The sequence below is a fragment of the Poecilia mexicana genome, unplaced genomic scaffold, assembly GCF_051168715.1.
Source record: "Poecilia mexicana isolate PSO_F unplaced genomic scaffold, ASM5116871v1 scaffold_20, whole genome shotgun sequence".
NCBI lineage: Eukaryota > Metazoa > Chordata > Actinopteri > Cyprinodontiformes > Poeciliidae > Poecilia > Poecilia mexicana.
In genome coordinates this window covers 3,801,503-3,823,509 of record NW_028263389.1, presented here as the reverse complement: position 1 = coordinate 3,823,509, position 22,007 = coordinate 3,801,503, and the positions used below count along the sequence as shown (strand labels likewise).

The following is a 22,007-nucleotide window of genomic DNA, read 5'->3' as shown; positions in this document are numbered from 1 at the left end:
GTCATGGTGTAAATCACCATCAGTTCACAGATGGTGTAAAGTATATAGGCAAGACTCATTATGAGATTTGTACTGTAAATTTGAGAAAAAATACATTTTACATTATGGTGTTGAGATACAAAATGAAAAATACAAACTATATCATAATGTGATTGGTTCTATTTAAAACAAAAAAGATTGACGATCCCTAATATTGCTAAAATATTAGGGATCCCCACTAGGGACAAAGGTGTTAGAAAGTGGATGGATGGAAAATTATTAGCAAACTACCGGATAACTTTGTGGCCTGCAGATGTGGTGCTCTGTCCCACTGACATGTGAGACCTTTTGAGAAGTGAGTTGAGTTCAGCTATACTTCATTCTCAGCAGATCTCTGTTCTGCATATGTTTTTGTTGGACCTCTTATCTTTGCAGACACAGTAATACAATGTTGTGTCTCAGTCAATATGCAGTTAAAGTGAAAAGCAAGGTTTTAGTGTCATGGATTATTGTTTCACATCCAACTTAAAAAATACATTTTAATATTTCCAGTTATATTTGAAGTGGCAGGATATCCTTTGGTTTGATTACTTGACTATGATGTTCTAAAATACCCAGTGGAGTGAACAGTGAACCGTTGCTTTTCCATGAGATTTTTGTGTAATTTCCAAACTGACTCGATGGGACTGATTGTAGCTTATTGTAATTAATTTCTCTTTGTATTAGATTATGTTCAGAATATTTTATTCCAGCCTAAATCCAGATAATGGTTATTAATTATTTATAAGGCACAGTGGTGATTTCAAACTATGTGTGTAAGACCACATTGTCTTTAAAACAGGGTTTTGTTGTAACAAAATAATTGAAATTTTAACAATTTCAACTGTATTTAGCATCTGATTTTAGTGATTGGCACAATTATGGTTAGCATTACTAAAGATGCTGTCACACTGTTCCCTAGCTTGTGATATGGTGCTTTTAAAAATATGTTTGTGTGGAATATGAAGTTTTCCTGATAAAATATGCGTTTCACTTATGACATGTTTTAGGGAAAAAACTATGTTGTGTTCCTGTGGTTGTCACAGTGTTCTGCTGCACGATGGCCGGGTGTATATTTGATGCATTTGACTAAGCCCAATGTTGGACTCATCTGAACAGTCAACCTAAACAAGTTGGCAATTGAGAAACTTAGCTGAGATTTTAAAGGCTACTCTTCACTTTCCTCTTGCTACTGTTCTAGAAAGACCAGATTTGTGGAGAGCACAAATAATAATAATCAGTCATGTCAACCGCTTCTCCCAGATGGGGTGTGGGTCTCTCCTTGCGTTGTTGCCAGTTTCTTGATCTCCAAGTGGACCCCATTTACAAATTAGGCAACTTCCGAAGACATTCAGTTCCACAGGATGTCTTTTAGGATTATCACTCTAAAGTTGGGTAGAGGGGGAGGACTGCATACCACAGTGTTTTGAGCTATAATGTTTAGAAAAAGCAAGAGGACCGTTTATTCTTGTACGCTTGCAGGAAGACCAATGGTAAGAACAAAAGGAGTCGTCTTTGAAGTTTAATCAGATGGCCACAGGCAAATCGTAGCTGAACGTTTACTCTTTAATCGTTTTAATGATGATTAGGTGTAATTATAATGCTACTTAATGAGAGCCTCCTGTGATAATGTCTGTCTTAATTTGTCAGTGAAACCTTCATCACAGCAGTGCATCCAGTACAGGCAGAGCCATAAAGCAGCTTAAAGCAGCTTTAGTGGCTTGTGTGAACCCACACACTCACACTCCGACCTGCTCCTAGTATGTAGACCAGATGCTCTGCTTTCCTCGTTGGACTTAATATAAAGTGGGGGTTAGGAGGGGTACGCAGCTGTAGACTTACAGTCTCAAGGTTTAGGGACAGCAAATCCACTACTCCAGCAGATCAAAGAGTTGGAAGGATGACTACAGGGTTTATTCCTGCATATGATTCATGATCAGTCAAAAAAAAGAAAAATCAGATGTTGTATGACTTAAGAATGACTATATATTTTTGCTTACAGCATAGAAGATCATTTTTATTACCATTTCCTTCAGTTTTTTTTTTTTTGAGAGAGAAATTTGAGACATCAAAACATTGACAGATTGACAGCTGTTGAACTTTTCTGGGTTAGAAATGAAATTATTTTCAAACAGGTTTTGAAATTCCTCCATTTTAGTCAGAAATGTTTCTTATAAATGAACAACAGATGAGGCTCGTTTGTTAGATTAAAAGTAACTTTTGAATCAATCAATTTTATTTATATAGCACATTTTAGCAACAAGGCAAAAGTACAAAGCCATAAAATACACCATGCAGTACACCAGCTTTTGAGTAATAACCTTTTGCCAGGTACTAAACATGTTTTTCATTAAGCTCACGTTTTTTTTTCTTCTTAAAGATGTTTTCGTTAGCTGTAAGGCGAAAATCATCTCCTTACAGATTATTTTCTCCTTGCAGATATTAATCAGGCCTTAATTTCTGATGAACAGAAATTAAGGCCTAAAAGCATCCATTATTAATGTAATGGTTATCCTTGTCTTATGAAATCCAAATAAAATACAGCTGGTAGCTATAAAACATAGAAATATTCAAGGTGTATCCCTTTGGTAGCGAACTGCTTGGGTGGAGCAGAGTAATTCAATCTGGAAAGACTCAGACGAAGAAAAAGGAACAATTAAAAGATTTAATGACAGCAATGAATAACAGTTCTTTGGCGCTCGGGCCCCGGCAGCTGATCTGAGCCGAGATTTGATGTGAACTCGATGAACATCCCGATAACCGATTAGGGATGCTCTCCCCCGGGGCCCGACACTGGTGGTGGAGGTCTGGAAAGAGTGCCATCCTGGAGCCAAAGGATGAGGGTGGAGAAGGGGAGGTGGTGGGTTGAACGCAGCTGGGAAGCGGCCGATGACTTGGGTGTGGATCCTTTTATGCTGAACTTGATTGATGATTGGACACGTCAGGTGAGGTCCAGCGCTGAGGTCGGAGATGAGCATGACGCCGATGGACGAACGGAGGGGATGGAGTCTTCCAGTTTGAATTTTCGCTATTAGCTCCATTAGTAAAGTAGTGTAAATAGTAAAGCTTTAAAATTAGTTTTTTTAATTTTTTTTTAAATATAAGTAGTACCAAAACATTAAGGGCATTAAATGTGACTCTTTTCGTACTTTTCATTCTCTACGATGACACACTCCAGTGGATAATTGCGTACAGTAGGCCTCTGGCGGGTGGAGAGCCGTAAGCGCGTGTGCAGCAGCGTCTCAAATTTCTCTGTTTTGAGCTTGGCAGGCTGCAGCTGTATTGCATGGGCAGCACATAAATTATACACAAACCCTGGAAGAGACTTCGCCTTAGAAAAAAAAAACAAAACAAAACAAAAAAAAACATTGTATGGCTTCCCTCACAAGACAGCTGCAATCTTCTTACACATAAACTGTAATCACACAGTTTAAGCCTAGCATTTTTCGCTTGGACAAAATGTTATTCCCTGAAGCAACGTTGAGTCTATTTTAGCTGGATAAATCACACTAAAGTCTACTGAAAAGTACATTTTCTCTGCTTAACAGTTTGTGGAAGTTCAACTCTGACTGAGTCATGGTATTGTGAACAGCAAAATATTGGTATAAGGCTGAGTAAATTTGCACCTTTTTGACTGATCTGAGGTCAAAAGCTGCGTTTCCTTTACAAATGTGGAGAAACGATTGTCGGTATTCTGTTAATGTAAAAAAACCCAAAAAACTATTTTGCAGTTGCGGTGCTTCCATTAAATAAGAAACACAATTAAAATCACACATGAATAAGTATGTTCATGCAATATCTCATTAAAAACATGCATCCTCCTACCACTTCCTGTCATCATCTTTGTCTTTTCTAACTTTTTAGATGATACTAAAGTATCTTCTATTGTGTGTATTAATGCATGTCAAGATGCATATGGTGCTATTAAGATAGCAAATTATTTGCATTTCATATGGGATCTCAAGTATTTGTGGATTTTAACTATGAAGTTGAAGGTTTTTGACTTTTGAAACGTGGACTTTTTTTTTCTATGAAATCTCTGAGATTATTCTCAAAATGTGACTTTTTTTTCTGTTGTTGGGTGAAAATTTGCTCCTTATTTCTGTCTAAAGTGGCCCTAATTCACCGATGTACATTTCTAATGTTTGAGAGTAAATAAAGACTGAGAACATGCAAGATATCCTATAGTAGACAGAAGTTGAAAGCTTAAAGAAATACAAAATTCAGCCTTCCTGTTATCTGCTGAAAGTGTTGTTCTCTCTCACAAGACTTTAAGCAGATAAGTCTTGAGAAAATGGCTAACTTAAAAACTCTTTTTCCTAAGTAGCAACTTTCACTAACTAGAGAAAGGTGGGATAAAAACTTTCCAACCTGTCTGGTTACTGGTTCGGCCTGATCAAGATAAAAATCAGTTGATTTTGAACAGTAGTCGGTTTCGGAGTGCAACTATATTTTGTTTATTTCACATGAATAATTTTGTTACTTCCCCACAGTTAAAAAAACATAAGGAACTTAAAGAGCACAAATCACTGTGCTCTGTATTGCACAGTATGTGCAATCTGAATGTGAGCCAAAGACATTTTGCTGGTAACATGCTGCTTTTGCTTTAACAAATTCTGCTGAAGCTATGAATATTTTGGAAATGATAAGGAGCTTGTGGAGTTTGTGCATTTGTGTGTGTGTGTGAATGTGTGTTGTCGCCAGTTGTGACAGTGGTGTTTATGACACACAAGGGAGAACATTCACTCCATAAATTGCTGCAATTATTGAGCTGTAGAGTCAAAACTCTGAGTGGGAGGTTGAAGTTGAGAAACATCAGTGATTCATGGTATTGTTAGCATTTCTAAAGGTCAGATGTCACAGGCTAATGGTTGGGTCCATTAGCCTGTGTTCAGACAGTTAAAAGTTGGGAGTTAGTAGAAATATCTCCAAAGAACTTGTTGCTCAACCTGTTTGCTGGTTATTACAGATACTTTACACTAGAACTGGAGCATAAATTACCAGATCATTTCATCCCTGCACCCTATGTCTTAATCTTAGCCAGAGGTTTTTGTGTGTTCTTGCTGTGCGGATCAGGATTTCTTAGTTGGGTTTCTGATGCATGCAGAGGTCAGAGTAGGTTTCATCTGTCAACCTCACATTTTTGTGTGACACAAGTGAAAACTTCACCCACAAATATTGTGACAAACAGTTGTAAAGTCTAGGTCGGTGCACAGTATGTATTAAATTTGGTTGTATAAAAGGTTTTTACTAGCAGTAAAGAAGCTAAACAGTGTTTTTATTTATTTTTAATCTTTCTCGGTGCATATTGTCTTTCATAAGTCTTCCTTCCTCTTAAACCTTTTCACATTTTGTCCAGTTTACAATAACAAACTTTATTGTATAAACTGTACTAATACATGTGATACACCAAAAATACATTAACATAAATTATTTACAAGTGGGAGGAAAATATACAGCTTTTCACATTTATTTTACAAGTAAAAATCTGAAAAGTGTAGTGGGCATTAGAATTAACTTTGCACATACAGAATATTCTTTTTTATACAGAAAAACGTAGAGCGTTTGTAAACGCCAATTTCAATATGCTAGCATGATTCTGACACAACATCCTCTTCCTCTGGGAAGACGTGTTCAGTGACATGTTTTTCTGCCTCATATATCATTCTGTGTTTTGTTCATGTCCATGTGCCAAGTTTTTCCAAGCCTTGTGTGAAAGAAATGCCAAAATATTAACAGTGAATCAAAAGTTTAAATGGTAAAGAATGTTTGAATGCTGCCAAGTCGGGCAAGTAAATGTAAGTTGGATTAAGGATTCTAGCTTACATTTGTGAGATTTTTGCAAGTTTTGTGATGTCTGCAAAATTTTTAAAAGTTTCCCTGTCGTCATTTCCCCCTACAGTCCAGGTGATGTTTGAACATTCACAGTGGCTGTAGTTCCCTTGTGGTGGAAGCAGAGTGTACCAGTGATGTGCTGGAAACAAGCTGTAGGGGAAATGTGCCCCGTATCGACGGGGAAACTGTATTTACTAAAGTAGTTTTTAATAAATTTAACCAAAACTGCCGAGTCAGAAGGATTTGTGTTGAATGTTTCCCTGTTCTCCAAGATCTCTCTTCAGATTTCCCTCACTTAGTTGAAAACCGTATCTTCTGTCAAGCACTAATTTAATGTAGGGGCTGTAACCAACAATTATTTTAGTAATCGATTATTCTGACAATCAGAAATGATTATTAGATCAGTATTTATTTAAATTTTAAAAAGCACCAAGTCATTGTGACGTCCCTTTTGTAAGCTGCTTGCATTTTCATCATATTTCATTCCCCTTCTCAGTTTACAGAAGAGAACGCGATAAAGTCATCTTTGGATGATAACATTCACGATCACAATTACTGTCTACTCGTGCTCTGTGAAAGCATGCTGTTCAACCAGTTCCATCTTTACAGGATTTTCTTTAAATGCATACTAAATCCACGCTGCCTCCATCACTTTCTAATCGGGTTTGCTGTTGAATTCATTCAGGATGGTTTCTGCGAGCGTGAAAAGCTTTGACCCCGACGTGATTTGAACACGCAACCTTCTGATCTGGAGTCAGACGCGCTACCGTTGCGCCACGAGGTCCTGTTGCCAACTCAGACGTGGGCAGTGATATTAGCCCGGTGGGAATAGCGACACTTGCTGTAATAGCGCCGGATAGCAACACACTTGCACACGCGCTCAGCCTTTGTCATTTTCCCACTCTTCTCCTTATGCCGTGGTCCCTCGAGGGCAGCAGCAGGCTTTGTACCGTTTTCTTTTTGACAGGAACAGACAACCCCACTCTGCTACAAAGACATAAAGACGCCAAGACCTTCTGCTTGTCTTGATGTGACACAACAACAACCTCTCTGTTTCCCTTCACCTCTGACACTAGATCATCGAGGCAGATACATGAACAGACAAAGGAGGCAGTCTTCTTGGGGGGAATGAAGGAGTAATTAAAAAAAAGTGACTAAGAAGGTCACTGGCAGGGGAACAAAATGACTGCTTTCCAGTTCTCATACACATATTGTTGCACCTTCCTTATCTGCTCCCATCTGCTCTGTTTATGCAAAATCCCTTTCACTTGCAGGTGTGTTCAGTTTCATAGTAGGGATTATGCTATGGTCTTCTACTGTTCATATTAGGTAGTTATTGTCATAATGATGTCTTACTTTAGTGGTTTAAGTATATAGTATGATGCTATCGCCATATCTGTCATTAGTCTAGTTGTGTTAAGAGATGCACCGATTCGATTTTAATATCTCTATTGGTCCTGATATTGGATAAAAGTTCTATATCAGGTGTTGGTGACAATGTGCCTGATCCATAAGGGCAGATCTATTCAGTATAGCTCAATAAGGGCAGAACTATTCAGTATAATTCTATGCTTTGTGCTCTGAGCGATGCCATGTGTTGTTTATTTTACATTATATTTAGAATTCTTAATTGCACTTTCTTTTTTACATGTCTGACTAAGCTTGTGAAGCTATTGGTTTAATATTTAAGTGTGCTGTGCTGGTGCAGAGTTATCAAATAAATGTGCAAATCTGTACATTTCTGTTAAAAAAAAAAAAATAGAATCAACTTTAGGCCCATGGTTGCTTCCTGTGCTGAACTGGGAGAAGAGGTCACACTTCAGAGTGCTGGTAGTTGTTACACTGGTTTTTGTACAGGTTTTCTGTAAGCCATGCTGTTTGCAGTATATTGTTCTCATGTGTCATTGTTCTCACACACATTCCGGACACCACTTATTCTGTTCCAGACGTGATAATTGTTCTTATTATCTTTTTAATCTCAGTTTTTTCCCCCCCACAATATCCTTTGGATAAAATTCTTTAACACTGTCACACTTGATTAAGGTTACAGTGAAACATAATTCTGTGTTATTGTTGACTACTGTGATGATGATACCAGTTGCAATAAACAGCCTCAAAATGATATCTCTTAGTATTTCAGTCACTAAAATCTATAGACACTTTGCATGTTGTTGTTTACATCTGGAAATTTTGTGTATTTTGGCCAAGAGGACGATTCTTTTACTTGTCAGCCACAGTTGCGCTGCTGTGGCAGGACAATTTTGATAAAAAAAATTTTTACCTGGAGATTTAGGTATTATTAATTTAGTGCCGTGCACCACATCCAAGGGAAAATAACACAGAAAAACAACTTAAAACCACTCATATTCTTCTTTTTTTTTTCTTCGCTCTTTGTGTCAGCTACCCCAGACACAGCGCATCAGGAACCAACAACAGTGTATCAGGATTCAACATCCAAAACATGCAAACTTTTCCCACACAAAAATATAGAACTTTCACAATCTGTTACATTGTTATGTTTTGAGATTTGATGTTTATTTTGTGATTATTAATAAATGATTACCTAATTTAAACCCCTACTTTACCAATGATCTGTCAGAGTTGGTGTGTGGGGTCGCCTTTTTCTTTTCTTTTTTTTTTTTTTTTTTTAAACTGAACCGAAACATGGTCCAGCAAGGGAGGACCTACTTCCCTCCCTCGCTCTATTTTTTATTTTTATTAAAACTTTTTTTCTGACCTTATCTAGCTGTCGTCATGTTTACAATTAGTAACAAAGCACCACGTCTCTTTTTCTTATATATATATATTATGCATACATTTAAGATGTAGCGCGTTATGTTGACAACTTGACAGCTAAGGTCATGACAGTCATTCAGCTAGCAGTTTTTTCCCCTCCAATAGGGTCACATTGCAACTCGTCTATATTGATTTTGGGCATCAGTAACAGTAAAAATTCATAAATGGATTACCTTTCAAGTGACAAAAAATTGCATCCAAGCTTGCCTTTCAAACAATGACAGACTACACTGCTTTTGAATAGATTTTATAGGTTAAAAAAAATTTACATTTTTTGCCAAAATGGGAGAAAAAGTACGTTGTTTGCTAAAGCAGTTTCTGTCCACATGCAGCCTCAGGAGTGAAAGAGCCAATGCTTGTTTCCAAAACTGCCAGAGCATAGATGGTGTGTTTAAAGAATTATATTTGGGGCATGCCATTAGCAATGCATAAGGAGAGCAGTGACTGACCTGCGAAGCAGGTCAGTCACTGCCTCCATGCATTGCATGGCAGGCACCTATTGTTCTACACCCAATAGAACGCCTGGATATTATTATTATTATAACAACTTCTTCCATTACCGTTAATGCGGCTCGTACCGCTGCGTGCCCACCCACAAAAGTGGTATCAAAACGTGTGTCTCGATCCCGGCATTGGAGCTATTACTTTTATTGGGGATCGGAGTTACGACGGCGACGTAAAAAGCGAAAAACGAGCGAAATTTCCAACTGCCGAAACCTTAGAGTGTAACTGAAACCAACTGCCGCTTTTTAGAGTGAGAAAAAGAGTGGAATTTTGACCCCAAAATAATTTTGAAATCGCTCTCATGGGTGCAAAAATTGCTCTATTGGTATGAAAGTCGGTCATGACATTGATACGAATGCCTGCTCCGGTAAAATGTTTTCAAAATTTCCCTAGGGCTTATGGTTTTCGGTCCAGGTGCTTCAGAGCAAAGTTTTGGGACAGGATAACTGACGCTCCTCTCCAGTGTTTTACATACATTTCTGAAAAATCTCTGAGCTCAGCGCACACCATTTTTCTCTCATCACTGCAATTACTGTGATTGAGCTACAGATATGAATCGCGGTAATAGATGAGATGAGAAATAGCCCTCTCATATGCTTCAAACGGTTTTTGGATCGGACTTACGGAACCCGAACGGGAAGCAGTCGTTCGGACTGCTTTTTCCATTAAAACTGACTGGGTGTCTCATAAAGATAGATAAGTCTGACACACACAGGGCACTTTCATCACTATAGCAACAGAATGCAGAGAGGGAGAACTGCTGGGGTTTGGACTACAAAGACTCTGTAGTTCTAAATATGGCGGAACACTTTAATGCAGAGGGCAGAGCAGAAGGTCAGAACTACAACATGGCGGAACACTCAATTATTACAGAGGAGGCCTGAGCTGGCAGTTAGAACTACTTCCTGTTTTGGGCATTATACAGGTGGATTAACCAAACCACTGTTACACATTGGATTAGTGTGGTTATGAAAATTAAGTTTACTGAAAGTTTCAAAATAAAACTCTGAAAATTGCACTGACAAAAGTGCATCGCCGTAGGCGATGCAAAAATGAAAATCTTTTTTTTATGTTTTTTTTCTCAGGATAGTGAACTGCCTTGCGCAGCAAGGCAGTTCATTAACATTAGCATTTCATGGTTGTCTTAAAGATTGAAATCCTTCCCCAGCTTTCTGTCTCACACACACAGCAGTTGGCTGAGGGCCAATCGCTAGAGCAACAGAATCCAGAGAAAGGCTGCTGGTTTGGACTACAAACCAGCAGCCATAACTGCCATAACTGTAGTTCTATCTATGGCCAAGACTCAGTTAAAATAGAGGCCTGACCAGCATGTCAGAACTACAACATGGCGGAACACTCAATTATTACAGAGGAGGAGTTGGCTGGTATTATAAACAACTTGTGCTTTGAGCATTATATAACTGATTTAACCTGATCACTATTACACATGAAATTAGTGTGGCAATTTCAAATGAAGCTTATTGAAATTTTTCAAAATAAAAGCCTTGACAATTTTTACATCATGTAATTGCTCTTTTTACATACATTTCTGCAAAAAGTTCTGAGCTCAGCGCACACCATTTTTCTCTCATCACTGCAATTACTGTGAATGAGCTACAGATATGAATCGCGGTACTAAATGAGACGACAAATAGCCCTCTCATACGCTTCAAACGGTTTTCGAATACGTATCACGGTTCCCGAATGGAAAGGAGTTGTTCGAACAGCTTTTTGGAGTGAAACTGGCTGGCTCAAACAGATAGAATTGTTTCTCCCCCTGTCTGGAGAAACACAGGGGGAGGCTTGATCACTATAGCAACAGAACACAGACAAAAGCCAAACTGCTCCTTAGGACTACAAAAACACCATCTTTGTAGTTCTAAACACGATGGAACACTTTACTACAGAGGCCTGAGCAGAAGGTCGGAAGGTCAACATGGTGGAACCCTCAATCATTACAAAGGAGGGCTGAGCTGGCAGTTAAGAAGTACATAATGGTGGAACTCTGACTTATTACAGAAAGAAGGTGAGCAGAATGTTATAACTACAGACAGGGCAGAATGTTCTGGGCATTATATATAAACTGGTTTAACCCAACCACTGTTAGATATTGGATTAGTGTGGCCATTTAAAATGAAGCTTACTGAAAATTTCAAAATAAAAGCCTGAATATTCCTCTTGGGCCTTTATTATGTTTTTCTCTCAGGTTAGTGCAGAGACAACTACAGATTTAAATCGTGTTTCCATCGGAGACAAGAAATTGCCCTCTTATATGCTTCAAAAAGTTTTCGGATTGCTCTTATGGATGCTGAACAGTAAGCCGCTTTGATCAGAAAAACTAACTGCTTCAAACAGTTAGAATTCTCTCTCCCTGTGTGTCTCACTAACATGATAGTTGAGCTGCTCTTTAGAACTACAATGACTGAAGGTCAGAACTACAACATGGCGGAACTTTCAGATACCACAGATTAGGGCTGAACTGGCATTTAGAACTACTTGCTGTTTTGGGCATTATATAGTTGGATTAACCCAACCACTGTTACACATTTTATTGCTGTGGTCAATTAAAATGAAGCTTAATGAAAATTTCAAAATAAAAGCCTTGATATTTTTCACATCAGCTTTGGGCTTTATGTGAAATGTTTAAACAAACTACTTTTACACATTGAATTGGTGTGGTGGTTAAAATGAAGCCTACTGAAAGTTTCAAAATAAAAGTCTGCATATTCCTCTCATGCTAGTGCAACGCCGTAGGCGTTGCAATAATATTAAGCTTTTTTCGCATTTTTTTTCCTCAGGATAGTGAACTGCCTTGCGCAGCAAGGCAGTTCATTAACATTAGCACAAGTTTAGCATTTTACTGCCCCCACTAGTGCACTGCCTTGCGCAGCAAGGCAGTGCATTAGCATTAGCATTAGCCTTTTCCCTAAAGGTAGCTATTAGATAATTTTCTTACTTATTAGCGATGTTCAGTATACTGAATGGAGTAAATCAATGACAGAAAACATGCTAGTGATGCCACACATCCTACATGAATATTAGTCTTCATGCTAATATTAGCATTTTGGCTTATGCATTAATTTCAACATACTGAATGGTACAGGTACAGTTTAGTCAACATGTTTCTGACTCACCACAGGTTATTGACTACATTGCAGCTTTCTTTAGCATTAATGCTAATTTTTTGCATCAGAAGGCTTGATTAAAAAGCGACGGGCACACTTTGGCATGCCCCTCAAAATTTCTGCGGAATTTTCTAGTATTATTTATTATTCTTCCGTCACCGTTAATGCGGCTCGTACCGCTGCGTGCCCACCCACAAAAGTGGTATCAAAACGTGCGGCTCGGTGCCGAGATGTGAGCTATTATTTTTATTGGGGATCGGAGTTACGATGGCGACGTAAAAAGCGAAAAACGAGCAAAATTTCCAACTGCCAATCTTCGATGAATCTTAGAGTGTAACTGACACCAACTGCCGCTTTTTTAGAGTGAGAAAAAGAGTGGATTTTTGACCCCAAAATAATTTTGAAATCGCTCTCATGGGTGCAAAAATTGGTCTATCGGTATGAAAGTCGGTCATGACATTGATACGAATGCCTGCTCCGGTAAAATGTCTTCAAAATTTCTCTAGGGCTGACGGTTTTCTGTCAAGGTGCTTCAGAGCAAAATCAAGTGACAGGGTACCTTCAGGCACTCCACCATTCATTTTCAGACTTTTCTGAAAAATTTCTGAGCTCAGCGCACACCATTTTTCTCTCATCACTGCAATTACTGTGATTGAGCTACAGATATGAATCGCGGTAATAGATGAGATGAGAAATAGCCCTCTCATATGCTTCAAACGGTTTTTGGATCGGACTTACGGAACCCAAACGGGAAGCAGTCGTTCGGACTGCTTTTTCCATTAAAACTGACTGGGTGTCTCATAAAGATAGATAAGTCTGACACACACAGGGCACTTTCATCACTATAGCAACAGAATGCAGAGAGGGAGAACTGCTGGGGTTTGGACTACAAAGACTCTGTAGTTCTAAATATGGCGGAACACTTTAATACAGAGGGCAGAGCAGAAGGTCAGAACTACAACATGGCGGAACACTCAATTATTACAGAGGAGGCCTCAGCTGGCAGTTAGAACTACTTCCTGTTTTGGGCATTATACAGGTGGATTAACCAAACCACTGTTACACATTGGATTAGTGTGGTTATGGAAATTAAGTTTACTGAAAGTTTCAAAATAAAACTCTGCAATGTCCACTCACGACGAATATTAAGCTTTTTTATGTTTTTTTGTCTCAAGATAGTGAACTGCCTTGCGCAGCAAGGCAGTTCATTAACATTAGCATTAATGTTAATTGAAGTCCTTCCCCAGCTTTCTGTCTCACACACACAGCAGTTGGCTGAGGGCCAATCGCTATAGCAACAGAATCCAGAGAAAGGCTGCTGGTTTGGACTACAAACCAGCAGCCATAACTGCCATAACTGTAGTTCTATCTATGGCCAAGACTCAGTTAAAACAGAGGCCTGGGCAGCATGTCAGAACTACAACATGGCGGAACACTCAGTTATTACAGAGGAGGAGTTGGCTGGTATTATAAACTACTTGTGCTTTGAGCATTATATAACTCATTTATCCTGATCACTATTACACATGAAATTAGTGTGGCAATTTCAAATGAAGCTTTATTGAAGCTTATTGAAAATTTTCAAAGTATAAGTCTTGACAATTTTTACATCATGTAATTGCTCTTTTTACATACATTTCTGAAAAAGCTCTGAGCTCAGCGCACACCATTTTTCTCTCATCACTGCAATTACTGTGAATGAGCTACAGATATGAATCGCGGTACTAAATGAGACGACAAATAGCCCTCTCATATGCTTCAAACGGTTTTCGAATACGTATCACGGTTCCCGAATGGAAAGGAGTTGTTCGGACAGCTTTTTGGAGTGAAACTGGCTGGCTCAAACAGATAGAATTGTTTCTCCCCCTGTCTGGAGAAACACAGGGGGAGGCTTGGTCACTATAGCAACAGAACACAGACAAAAGCCAAACTGCTCCTTAGGACTACAAAAACGCCATCTTTGTAGTTCTAAACACGATGGAACACTTTACTACAGAGGCCTGAGCAGAAGGTCGGAAGGTCAACATGGTGGAACCCTCAATCATTACAAAGGAGGGCTGAGCTGGCAGTTAAGAAGTACATAATGGTGGAACTCTGACTTATTACAGAAAGAAGGTGAGCAGAATGTTATAACTACAGACAGGGCAGAATGTTCTGGGTATTATATATAAACTGTTTAACCCAACCACTGTTAGACATGGGATTAGTGTGGCCATTTAAAATGAAGCTTACTGAAAATTTCAAAATAAAAGCCTGAATATTCCTCTCAGGCCTTTATTATGTTTTTCTCTCAGGTTAGTGCAGAGAGAACTACAGATTTAAATCGTGGTTCCATCGGAGACAAGAAATTGCCCTCTGATATGCTTCAAAAAGTTTTCGGATTGCTCTTATGGATGCTGAACAGTAAGCCGCTTTGATCAGAAAAACTAACTGCTTCAAAGAGTTGCTGCACTCCTCTCATGCTAGTGCAACGCCGTAGGCGTTGCAATAATATTAAGCTTTTTTCGCAGTTTTTTTCCTCAGGATAGTGAACTGCCTTGCGCAGCAAGGCAGTTCATTAACATTAGCACAAGATTGTGCACAACATTAGCACAAAATTTAGCATTTTACTGCCCCCACTAGTGCACTGCCTTGCGCAGCAAGGCAGTGCACATCCTAACATCCTACATGAATATTAGTCTTCACGCTAATATTAGCATTTTGGCTTATGCATTAATTTCAACATACTGAATGGTACAGGTGCAGTTTAGTCAACATGTTTCTGACTCACCACAGGTTATTGACTACATTGAAGCTTTCTTTAGCATTAATGCTAATTTTTTGCATCAGAACGCTTGATTAAAAACCGACGGGCACACTTTGGCATGCCCCTTAAAATTTCTGCGGAATTTTCTAGTTCATGATTACAGTTCTATTGTTATCTGATAATGGAGCAGTTCCCATCCAACTAACACCCCACGGGTCAGAGAGATCCTCTGTTGCCACACCGACCCGTAAAAGAGAGTGGTGTTCTCTCTGTGCAGACTTCCAGTGATGTCAAATGGAACTTGACGTTACACTGCAATAAATCACACTCTGAGGAAAACATAAGTGCATGTGTAAAGAGTCCTGATGTCAGTCCTGATGTCTCCACTCCACTCTGTAAAATAATGGACTGTTTTTGGGGTTTTTTTTCCTGCAGAGATGTGGTAACAGTTTGAGGTTAACTCTTATGTTTGCTAAGACTTTATCAGCTCAGTGCTGTCCTCCCTGTACCAGCTGTTACTATGTGCTGCAGTCATAGAAATGGCTGCATCATAAAGCTCCCTTTGTTAAAATGATCATCTCCCTCTTTTCAGTTTCTCTTCTTTACATTTGTACTGGTTTCCAGTTCACCATTTGCTTAGACCCTGTCAGATGGAAGACTGTATGCAAAAACAAAACTGTATGATTAAGTACACTTCAACACTTCTCTCTTACAAACATGACTGTAGGAGGCATTAGTTGTCATAATTTAAGTCAGTGATTATTTATTTTGGGAAGTAACCAATACGGATATTATTGTTTATAATTTTTCCAACTGTAAATGTCCTAATGCACATTTTTTAAGCTTGCCAACATGTTTTGTGTAAAGTGTCTTGAAAAAGTGTTCATGACCCTTGAACTTTTCCCGTCTTTCCCTCGATGTACAAACTACCATAGAGCTATGAAGTTGAACAGAATAATCTGAAAAATGTGGCATCACATTCATCCGTCTTTGCTCTGATTGCCTTAAGTAAAATCCAGGGTGACCACAAAAAGATTCTCACAATCATAGTGGACAAAAATTACACATGTAGAAGAAGCTCCTTTGACAAGTTGAGTAGAAAATTAAAGGGACAGCTTTGGTGTTAAATAATGTTTTAAGGTTATTCCCTCATCAAAAACATGTCTGGAGTGTTGTCTTGATTTTATTTATTTTTTTCATGCATATTTGAGAAATCCTGTAATCTCCCGTTCATCCATTCAGCTGTGCAAAACACCTGGGTGAACCTAGCTCCGCCTTCAAGGATAAAGCTCCTCCTCGGAGATGCAGTTTCCAAGCTTCCGATCCTCCACCTCATAGATTAGCTCCTTCAGACTAGCCAGAAGCAATTAGCAGACACTGTGCATCTGCTGAGCTCATTATATGAGCTCCTTCTCAGTGCAACACTGGTAAAACAATTGAAGTTAAAATAGTTACTTGTTTGTGTCCCCCCCCCTCCACCCTTTTTTTTTAACATTTACAGTGCAACTTCCTCCTTTTCTCTTGAAAATCACCCATAACTTGACATTATAACATCACAGAATGTGAAGTTCAGAGGGTAATTTCGCAAGTTACTGTATTTGCGTGTCATCACCACGTGCGTGTGAGCCAAAAGGATGACAATATAAAACACAACCACAATACATTAGAGAGCTGTTTTCCGTTTGCATGAAGCAAAGCACTGCAGATAAAATGTTCCAAGATATGTCTTCACAAGTCCAACCTAAATAGAGCATATGAAAGCTGTTTTCCCCCCCTCCCCCTTCGATCCATCCCAAGTGTAATGCTGAGATTAATTTGTGTGGTTGAGCTTCCCCCAGAATATTTGTTCCTTGTAATCCATCTGTGGAACATGTTTGGATCAAGATTTTACCAAGCAGACATAGACTTAGTCAGCATTTGAACACATCTTTTTTGAATACCGAGGGTCACTTTGTGGCTTGTAATAACTTCCAGAGAGGTTGGATTTCAGCTGTTTTTGTCTCTCCTGGGTTTTGGTCAACTTTTATCAGGCTGCATCGCAGAAGTAGTTTATTGAATTTTGTCTTCCTGATTGGACTCCTTCAAAGCACAAAGTATATTTCATTACGTTTAAATCTGGAACATAGAGAATATTTTCTTTCAACTGGAGAGTAAGATGTGTGTTATGTGTACTCTGTATGGTAACTTTTAGCTTGTCTTCCCTTTTGATTTAGATCAAATCTGCCAGATTCTTTTTTTTGTCTTCTAGAATTAACTTCAGTTGTTTTTTTTTTCTTCTTCTCTCTTTTAATGATCTCAAAAGGAAAAAAAAGATACCACACGATTGTTTCCCTCTCAATTTGGACCATTATCCCTGGTGAACCACAATTCAGTACAACACGAAGGCATTTAACCAAAATGCCTTCAAATTATGGAGACAGTTTAGTTTGGATGAGAGAGAAGTAGTGAAAATGAAGGATCCCAAAAAAAGAGATGAAAGACGTGCCTGTTTCCAAATTTACTTTAGAAAGAAGGGCAGTCACTGAACTTACTATTTTCTCTGTTATGTTGTGTCTTCGGGGCTAGAATAAGTAGAAGTAGTTGGTATCCTATAGGTTTTTGGCAAAATCCCATTTTTCTTTAGGAAAAAATGCAGAATGGCATTAAAATGTTTTTTCTTCCCAAGACTTCATGCTTGATCACTTATTAAATAAACTCAACAGAGACGATATGACACTGTGTGAGAGAGGAGCCTTTGTGAAACGAGATTTTACTAATATTTCATCAAAAGACAAATTGATGACTGAGTTGACAATTTAAGCTAGCTTTAGCCTCCTATATTAGCCTGACTCTGAGATTCCAAACGGCTGCCGACATTTCCATGGACATCTTTTATGGAACTATCAGCATGTTCCATAAAAGTTGGGAGAGAGTCTGTAAACTCTGAAGAAGAAAAAAACAAAGCAACTTTGCTGTAATACTCACCAAATCTCAGCAATCTATCATAACTGTTATTGATGTCAGTGTTTAAATTTCCCCCACTTATAAGGAGCTACAATACTCCACTATAAAGGAACTGCTTTATTTTTGTTTTTCAACCGATAAGGTCATATATTATGTGACAGATCGTACAAGACGTTTTTCTTGAAAACGTTAAATATGTTTTCTTTCATTCTGTGAGAGACAATGACTCATCCTTGCTCCTTCCTAATTTATCACATAGATAATAGATTGGACTGAATATCAGTTGAGTGGTGAATTGAATTGTTTTAAATCCTCATCAGTTCTTCGTGTGTTTTTAATACGTCGTCACTTTCCTAAAATAATGGCCCAAGTCATTTTTTGTCAAGGGATTATTTCGTGCCATTATTTTAGGAAGGTGACAATATTGGATCATTATCAGTGTTTCAAAATGCATATCAGCCACAAATCAGAGGTGGCTAACACTAGACCACAGATTACATTCCAACAGAACCAGTCTTCTACTTTGCATAATTGTTAAATTTAGATGTAAAAGTTTGACATTGTAACTAGGGGTGCATTGATTTCCTTAATTTTAGGAGATTGGACGATAGTTGCATGAGAAACCGGTCTTATCCAGTGATCTTATCTACCTTTGCAAATGCCTGAAAATCAGCTACTGTCCCCTGTTGCTTTGTTGTAAGAGAAGTTTGACTGATGGAACCGCTCACCAGGTCACAGCTGCACCTGCGCTAACAGTAGTGAGCCCCACTGTTGCCAACTTAGACAAAAAGAATCGGCCAAAAAGACCAAAAAATTACAGGAAATTGCAATTGGTGCACTCCTAATTTTAATAAGAACTTTTTATCTGTAATTCTGTGGCATACATGATTAGCCATCAACCAACCTGAAAATTGTACATTTTAAATGAATGTTTCAGCTTTTAGCTGCAGCTGAATATGTTTTGAGGGTTAGTTCAATAGACAATTTATCATATAACATGTCTTAATGAATAAAATGAGAATGAGAGCATGATGGAGCCTTTTTAAAGTTTATAATTGACCTGTTTACATTATAAATGGTTATGCCTTTAGTGAGTTTGAATGTATCGTAAGAAAAGCACTTTGGAAATGAAATCTGGATAAACAACTCTGCAAATTGCCATAAAGAGTAAAGCTGGGCTATGAACGTAGACTGACTTTATCAGGTATCACTGAAGTTTCAGCTCAGCGTTATTCATGCCTGAACCATTTCCATACAGCAGATACAAAACAGGAAATGACAGCTACTTTTACTTCAGCATAGAAGAATGAAGACTTATTTATTTTTATTCATTCAAATATATAAATAAGAACGGCCCTTAATCACATAACATAGATTGCCCCAAATAGAAAGGTCTAGACTACTTGTTTAGGGAATGACCACACTCCACAGTTTCAATCCCTAACCATGTCACATCCTATATGTGCGCCAGCGAACCGGATCATAATATAAACCCCATGATGATCAGACCAGCTGATTCCTAAGAAGACACAAGCTGGTAATTCACTTGGCCGCGCAGTGTTTTGTGGCTTAACTCGCATAACGCAGCAAATCCTGTGTCTATATGGTTCAAATGAAGCAAATCTCATTACAGAGCTTATGAACTATCTTTTTTTTTTCCCCAGGACCCCAGCTACTGGGTTCAGGTCCACAGACTGGAGCATGGCGATGGAGGCATTTTGGACCTTGATGACATGCTGTGTGACGTGGTAGATGACAAGGATAGGGTAAGTCCAGTTATATTTTACTATGCAAATAAGTATGTATTTGCATTGCATCACTGATATTTCATTTCTTTTTAAACTTCAATCAGCTTCTGTCTCTTTTCTAATTTGTCAGTCACATTTCCTTCAAATCATATTAGAACTTGCCACACAAACTGAAAGGCTTGCTTTACTAAGGCTGCAGTGTCATGTGTTCTTGATCTAGTCCCCATTAAACAGCACAGAACTTCTGAACACAAATCATTTCCTTGATTTAATTATTTCAACCTGTTTTGAGCTTCCCACTAGTGGAAGGTTTAATGACGCCGTGTTACTTTAAGGCCCTAATTTGCTTTGTTTGTGTGATTTCATTTGCCAGTATGTGGTAGAAACATGGTGTCAGGATCATGATCACAGTACTCACTCTTTCACTGCCCTGTCTGGGCCGTTACCCACAATGCCACTGGATTCTTCCCATGGGAGCAGTGGTGACTACACCTTAGTCACCGTTAGCTTTAATGTTGGGCCAGTTGGTGAGCTATTCCCAAATTTGAAGTTATTGATGGGTAACTTGCAAACCTGACTTTATTTGTTTAGATAAAATGCTGTTTAATTTGGTCATCATGTCTATTAGTTTTTTAAAGCTTTAAAGGGGGTTAGTACATTAGTACAATGTAAAATTGACTTTGATCTCTTGTGGCAACCATTCAGATGGGTGGACCTAGCACCACCTTCACCTCACTCAGCTCCTTCAGACTAGCCAGCAGCAATTAGCCAGCACCTTGTGGAACTCCGCTTCTGTTGAGCTCATTATATGAGCTACTTCTCAGAGTAACGCTGGTAAAAACGTTGTTGGAGTTAATAGGAGTCATGTCATGATGACTTCCTGAAAGCGGAGTTTCAGAAAGAGCAGGAGTTTTTAAAGAAACAGAGGCACAATTTCAAGGCATTAAATCAGAAAGTAAACATTCTTTTCATATTTTATATTGCATTTCTAACAACTGAAGGTAGCATAGTAGCCTAACTATGCTATAAAATGTCGCTATGTTCATGGAAGTCACACACTGCCCCTTTTAAAACTTAAAGGGACAAAACAGAACTACTGTGATTTACTCTGTTCAACCTTCCTGTTATTTTATGTTGGTGTGGTGGCAGTGCCTATAGTACATTCACTAAACAGAAAATCAACCAACTCTAGTCACCAGCTAATTTCTTTGTACATATCTACCTATACCTTTGAAGTGTTATTATTATTCGTTCATATATTTTTGCACTTAAGTAGTGCAAAAATATATGCACTACTTACTTAAGTGCATAGTAGTAAGACACTACTTACTTAAGTGTCTTAAAGGCAGGATTGCAACATTTAGCCTAAATTAATCAACATAGTGCCATTGGATAAAATATTTGCAAGATCTGAAATTTAAACATTCATATTCTTTTTAATTGAACAGTTAATCCATGTGACTAACTTTACAAATGCTCTTAGGTCTAAAGGAGCATTTTTTCCCCGCTGAGCCAGACAAAAACCCATTTATGCATAAGTTCCTACTCACCTGATAATAACCGGTAGCTGCCATGGTTACACATTAGATTGGATCAAGGAGGATAGCAGCTGTTTTGCACCTGTTGCCACATACACACCTTTCTCCCGTTTTCCTTCTAATCTCAGCAGCTTTCTCTGTCTCCTTTGGCCTGTCATCTGTAACCATCGGAAACCAGATGACTGATTATGAAAAGAGAAGAGATTTAGAATAAATTTGGTAATTTTATTAAAAAGAAGAAAAATAGTATAAAAATCATGGACTCATGGATACTTCTTTTTTTTTTATTTCATCAGTTTACTCTTATGCTGTATGCACTCCCTCTAGTGGCCGTGTAAGCTCATTACACTCTCCATTTTCTCAGATTTTCTAAGAAAATAGATAAATGTTTCTCTCTTTTTTTTCTTATTTTGTTCTATGCATTCCCTAAATACTTGGCTGCACAAGCCTTTCTTTAAAAGTAAATAGTGACAACTGATATGAAAGACTTCCTGTAGTGACATGTTGGTAGTTGTAGTATAACAGAGTGCAGAGTTCAGCTGGGGCAGATCTGGGTCAGCCAGCTTTGTTCAGGTAGGGTACATATATGTGTGTGTGTGTGTGTGTGTGTGTGTGCACGCACACCTGTGTGGGGAGTTTATCTCTCTCTGTGGGTGTTTGCTTCTTTGTGTGTGTACAGTTGTAGAAGTAAAGCCAGTCTGTCCAGTTATTTCCATTCGCCACTACCTCCTTTCCTGTTTTTTTGCTGTCGAAA

The 22,007-nt window shown here is 38.5% G+C and overlaps 1 protein-coding gene and 1 non-coding gene across 3 annotated transcripts in view; one reads left to right on the top strand and one right to left on the bottom strand.

Annotated features, from left to right (window-relative positions):
- LOC106931385 (partitioning defective 3 homolog) overlaps positions 1–22,007 on the top strand; it is a 389,759-nt gene that overhangs the window by 23,059 nt on the left and 344,693 nt on the right. For both annotated transcript variants that reach the window (XM_088001335.1, XM_088001334.1), the window contains exon 2: positions 19,632–19,733. In XM_088001335.1, the coding sequence (XP_087857461.1) occupies positions 19,632–19,733 (102 nt within the window). The remainder of the gene's footprint in view (positions 1–19,631; positions 19,734–22,007) is intronic.
- trnaw-cca (transfer RNA tryptophan (anticodon CCA)) lies at positions 6,566–6,637 on the bottom strand. Its single transcript has one exon. It is a non-coding gene; the product is annotated as a tRNA-Trp (tRNA).